This window comes from Zingiber officinale, chromosome 4B, assembly GCF_018446385.1.
Source record: "Zingiber officinale cultivar Zhangliang chromosome 4B, Zo_v1.1, whole genome shotgun sequence".
Taxonomy (NCBI): Eukaryota; Viridiplantae; Streptophyta; class Magnoliopsida; order Zingiberales; family Zingiberaceae; genus Zingiber; species Zingiber officinale.
Window position 1 is genome coordinate 111378627 of NC_055993.1, and position 5355 is coordinate 111383981.

General features: G+C 43.0%; 1 protein-coding gene across 1 annotated transcript; it reads right to left on the reverse strand.

Moving 5' to 3' along the window:
• Positions 1-2094: 2094 nt before the first annotated feature.
• On the reverse strand, positions 2095-3630 carry LOC121977843. The gene is made up of 4 exons (XM_042530263.1): positions 3191-3630; positions 2942-3097; positions 2757-2840; positions 2095-2650 (listed from the first exon to the last, which is right to left on the reverse strand). The coding sequence occupies exons 1-4, from the start codon at positions 3605-3607 to the stop codon at positions 2360-2362; spliced, it is 948 nt and encodes a 315-aa protein (XP_042386197.1). The 5' UTR covers positions 3608-3630; the 3' UTR covers positions 2095-2359.
• Positions 3631-5355: the final 1725 nt, after the last annotated feature.

Genomic DNA, 5355 nt, shown 5'->3' on the forward strand with positions numbered 1-5355 from the left:
ACGTGCTTGGTTTGCGAAGTTCTCCATGGTGATTACCTCACTTGGCTTTCGTTCCAGTAATCATGATTTAGCTTTATTTGTCAAGAGTACGCGTACAGGTCGTATACTTTTGTCTTTATATGTGGATGACATGATTATTACCGGTGATGATTTTAATGGAATTGAGTCCTTGAAGTTTGAATTAGCTCATTGTTTCGCTATGAAAGACTTGGGATCATTACGCTATTTTCTGGGGATCGAGATTGCCTCTTCACCTAAAGGCTATCTTTTGTCTCAGTCAAAGTACATAGCTGATCTATTTGAGCGTGCACATCTCACTGACAACAGGGTAGTTGATACTCCCCTTGAGACTAATGCTAGGTACTCTCCTTCAGATGGTTCTCCTTTGCCTGATCCTAATCTCTACCGTACAGTTGTGGGAAGCTTGGTGTATCTCACTGTGACTCGTCCTGATATTGCATATGCTGTACATGTGGTTAGTCAGTTTGTCACTGCACCGACCACAGTTCATTGGGCTGCTGTTCTTCGCATTCTTCGGTATCTTCGAGGAACTCAGTTTCAGAGTCTTTTATTTCCTTCTACTTCCTCGTTAGAACTTTGTGCATATTTTGATGCTGATTGGGCGGGTGATCTTACGGATCGTAAGTCGACCACCGACTTCTGTATTTTTCTTGGAGATTCTCTTATCTCTTGGAAGAGCAAGAAGCAAGATGTTATTTCTAGATCCTCCACAGAAGCTGAGTATCGTGCCATGGCTACCGCCACTTGTGAGATTGTTTGGCTACGTTGGTTGCTTGCAGATATGGGAGTTTTTCTTCAAAAACCTACTGCTCTTCATTGTGATAATCAGAGTGTCATTCAGATTGCGCGCAATACAGTTTTTCATGAGAGAACGAAGCATATTGAGATAGATTGTCATTTTACTCGTCATCATCTACAGCTTGGCACTATCACACTACCTTTTGTTTCTTCCTCACTACAGATAGCTGATATGTTTACCAAGGCTCACTCCGCTTCACGTTTCCGGTTTTTATCTGACAAACTCTCAATGCTTCTGGCTGTAGCATCGTGAGTTTGAGGGGGGATGTTAGATTATATAATTAATTAGAATTATTTGTTTATAGCCTTGAGGGCAATTTAGTCTTTTACCTTTTCAGTTAAGGTTTGTTTAGATTTTTTTCTTTAGACTTTTTCTTGTAATTAACTATATAAGGCCTTGTACTCTTTATCTTTTGATTCATATACATAAAGATGACTACTCTTTTTCTTTGGCGTTAATTTCTACATTTGCTACAGTCCATGTGATTCAGATCCATTGACCCATTCAAAACAAATCACTTGCTTCTTAAGTCAATGAAATCAGACAATATCAACTATACAAATTTACTAACTTGATAATTAAATTTGTATAGTTGATATTGTCTGATTTCATTGACTTAAGAAGCAAGTGATTTGTTTTGAATGGGTCAATGGATATAAATCACATGGACTGTAGCAAAAACCTACTATATATCGTTTAAAGTTGATACTTGGAAACCTCAGTTCCACTGTGTCGTACCTGTTTGGAGTTTGGGGATATTTTGATCGACGTTGGATAAATTTTAATCAGCTATAAATGTTAACTCAGTTTGAATGACATAATCTTCAACTATTTAAATCGAAACTCATTTATGATTAATTATGGGTGGAATCCGTGATAACCCAATCTCAACCCAAAAATTATTATTCAAGTTCTTTTATGAGGATTAGTTTAATCATTTACATTAGTAGATTTTTGGAGACTATTTAAACTATTTGTTTAATTAGTTTAGGGAAGTCTTTCATCAATAATAATTTGGTCACGCTGTTCTTTAATCAAACAATGAGTTTGGTTGTCTATTTCTATTAATGTAATCAGTCTCTGGTCAAGCTTGACTGGGTTAACCAAGCTTGAGTTGTCTCGAGTTGGATTTCGATGTTTGAGCAATATATAAGTGGTAAAGTGAGACGTTAAATAGGTTAAAGTTGATTGGATACTTGATAAGATATGGAAAGTCCAAATGAATCATGGATGACCGGATGCTTGACGATTGAAAGTTCAACATAGAGTTAGTATGAGACGAAAAGTCCAAATGACTCATTATTTCTTATTAAAAATTTCAAATTTCAGATATTATTTCCTGAAATAGAATTATTGGTCATATTTAAATTGTTCTACTAGACCTAATTAACGACGAATGCAAGAAAAAAAAACACTTCGCTCTTTGTCGTGGAAAGATTTTATTATTTTCTTCTCTTAAATTTGCTGATCGACGTCGATCAGGTTTAATTCCCTCAGATTCGTTGACTTGATCGGCGAAAGCTTTGCTCGAAGAACTTGTCACTTCTTACTCAGGTTCTTCTCCCCGCTGGACGATGGCTTAATCTCTTCTGTAACTCGTTTCGATCGATCCTGACCTTCCGCAGTTGGCTTTGCGGAGTGAGCTTGCTGGATCTCTAGCTTCAGGTGCTCCACCATCTCCGCGAACTCTTCGAAATTGGACACTTGAACCGACATGGATGTGGACTCCTCGAAGAACTTCTTCCCATGAAACACACTCCGGACTTCCTTAAACATGTCGTAGCTCTTTTTGGCTCTTTCTTTGTCGTTCCTCAGAATGTAGATAACCGCCTGCACGCGAGCCCAACAAAAACTCCTATAAGTTAAATTTGAAAATCGCCAGTGAAATAGCTAGCGTCGACCGATCGAGATCAACTGGACTTATTCAATTCCCCACCCGATACAAAGGAGCTCGAGCGTCCGCAGAAGAAACGTCCTCTCTTTTCAGGCACTGGAAGCTCAGAGCTTTTTCGTAGTCTCCCTTTGTGAAAGAGTAATTAATGAGATTAAGGTATATACAACGCCAGAGTTAAGTATATTGAGGTGAGTGAGCGTTTATGTGTACGTATATACCGTACGTACCTTGTAGATGTACATTTCGACCAGTAAGAGCTCGAGCTCGTGCGCCTCGTGCGTGTGCTCGCATGCCTGCTGCTCCTTGGCTTTCTTTAGGGCGGCTTCGAGCAATTCGATCGCTTCCTTCTCTTTTCCGCTCAGCTCTATGATCCCCACGTTTGCCTGCGGGCCGGCGACACGCCGGGAATTTCTCAGCTGGAGATGGAGATCAGAAGGCATGCAGAAATGAGGCGGGAAATTAATTAATTAACCGACGTATAGTTTGACGAAGTCGAGGAGGGGCTGCTGGAGCTCCCGGCGCATGTCTTCGACGGCCGTACTCAGCTCGGCGGGAGAGGCGCGGTGGATGAGCTTGAACCGCCGCATCGCCTTGTCGCCGCCTTGCAGCATCGCCAGCGACATCGAGCGAGCGAGTCGTGGCTGCTGCGGCGGCGGAGTAGGGGGCGTCGAGCTCCGTGCCTTCTTTTGCTTGTACGCCAGCGCCAGGCACACCGACGTCAGGATGAGTGCGCCCCCCGCCGGGCTTTTCAGCAGGTGCAGGCAAGCGCCGCCCATTGCCCGCGCCGTCGAGGCTATCCACCCCAACAACCCCGTGCTCCCCGCCGGCTCTGTGGCGGCGGCTTGCTGCGGCTTGGGGCGATCGACGGAGGAGACGTAGATTTCCTCGGCCATGATCGATACCGATTTTGGTGTCTTCTATAAATTGAAACATGGAGGAGATCGGAATTATAAAGGATGCAGGGGATGGATGTCTTGCTTGGAGCAGGAGAAAAGAGTCAAGTGTTCAGAAGGGTTGATCATAAAGGTGTGCGTGACAGGAGAGCAACGTATCCCTAATAATTTAAGGCAGCTAATTGATCCATTTAATATTACATATCTTTAAATTAATTTCTCGTCTCAATGACTAAATTATTATCTAAATTAAATATATGCAGACCACGGATCATATATAATAGAACCAAATAATAGGTCTTAACTACTGAAAGCAAGGAATTTTTTCACACACGACCATTAAAAATAGTGTTTTCAAGCAGCTCCGCTCCTTATAAGATAGACACAAAGAAGCTAATTTGGCTCCATAGATCTTAATTCTGTTGTTTCAAATCCTAATTAACTACTTGTAGCCTGTTTTAATTTGTTGAGGATGATTCCTTCGTATTGAACTTGGAACCACTTCTTAGCATCCTCCTTAGTGAATCGGTGTTTGATGTGCCGGGACAATTTTAGTTGTCTCAGTTAATGATAATAATAAAAATTAATTTTGAATTGTTTTTATTATATTTAACATCATAATTAACATTGATATGATCCAAATAGAAAAAAAAAATATTTCTAAATATATTATATTTGATACGGTTGGTGATGGAGGGCCCTTGAAGGAAAGGGGAGAAGGGTCAAGGCCATATAGCGGTCAAAAGTCAAGAGGATGTGGCAGTCAATAGTCAAGGTGACTTGGCGGTCAATAGTCAAGCTGACTAGGCAATCAAAGGCAAGCATAGGGGGTAGTCAGAGATCAGGCAAACTGGTGGATCAAGGGGGCGAAGTCGTTGAAAGACAAAGGAAGATGACAGGCAGAACACCAGGTACAGGTCGGAAGTAGCAAAGCTGTGTAGAGACGAATCAGGTCTGCAGGCCTGCGATTCGGAGGTCCAGAAGTACAAGTCACCAGGTACAGGTCGGAAGCAGCAAAGATGTGTAGAGACGAATCAGGTCTACAGGCCTGCGATTCGAAGGCCCGGGAGTGCAAGTCACAAGGCACAGGTCGGAAGTAGCAGAGCTGTGTAAAGACGAATCAGGTCGGCAGGTCTGCAATTCGAAGGCCCGGAAAAACAAGTCACAAATCACAGGTCGGAAGTAGCAGAGCTGTGTAGAGACGGATCAAGTCTACAGGTCTGCGATTCGAAAGCCCGGAAGTGCAAGCCACAGATCATAGACCGGGATCGACAGAGCCGTTCGGAGTCAGCCCGACGGGCCGGTAACACTTAGAGGCTAGAACCGATCGAAGGATGTGAGGCAGGGGCAGGTCACAATGGATCAGATGAGCTAAACAGTGCGAGAGTCGAAGAATCACGATTGTCCGTCAAGAGATGTCCTTCACTACAAGACAAAATCCAGGTGTAAAGGCGGAGGTTCCTAAACGAGAAGATGCTTTCACAACCAATGGCAACGCGACAGATGTCCTTCACTACAAGACAAAACCCATGTGTAAAGGCGGAGGTTCCTAAACGAGAAGATGCTTTCATAACCAATGGTAGCGCGACAGGTGTCCGAGACTACGCGACAAAGCCCAGCGTCTAACGCTTTCTGACAGGCTGGTAGGTTCTAGAAGCGAGAAGGGCATAAAAAGGGGAGGCTTCTTCGTACGCAGGGACAGACACACACTCTCTCTCATCACTTTTTTTCCATAACTTTTCGCTTTC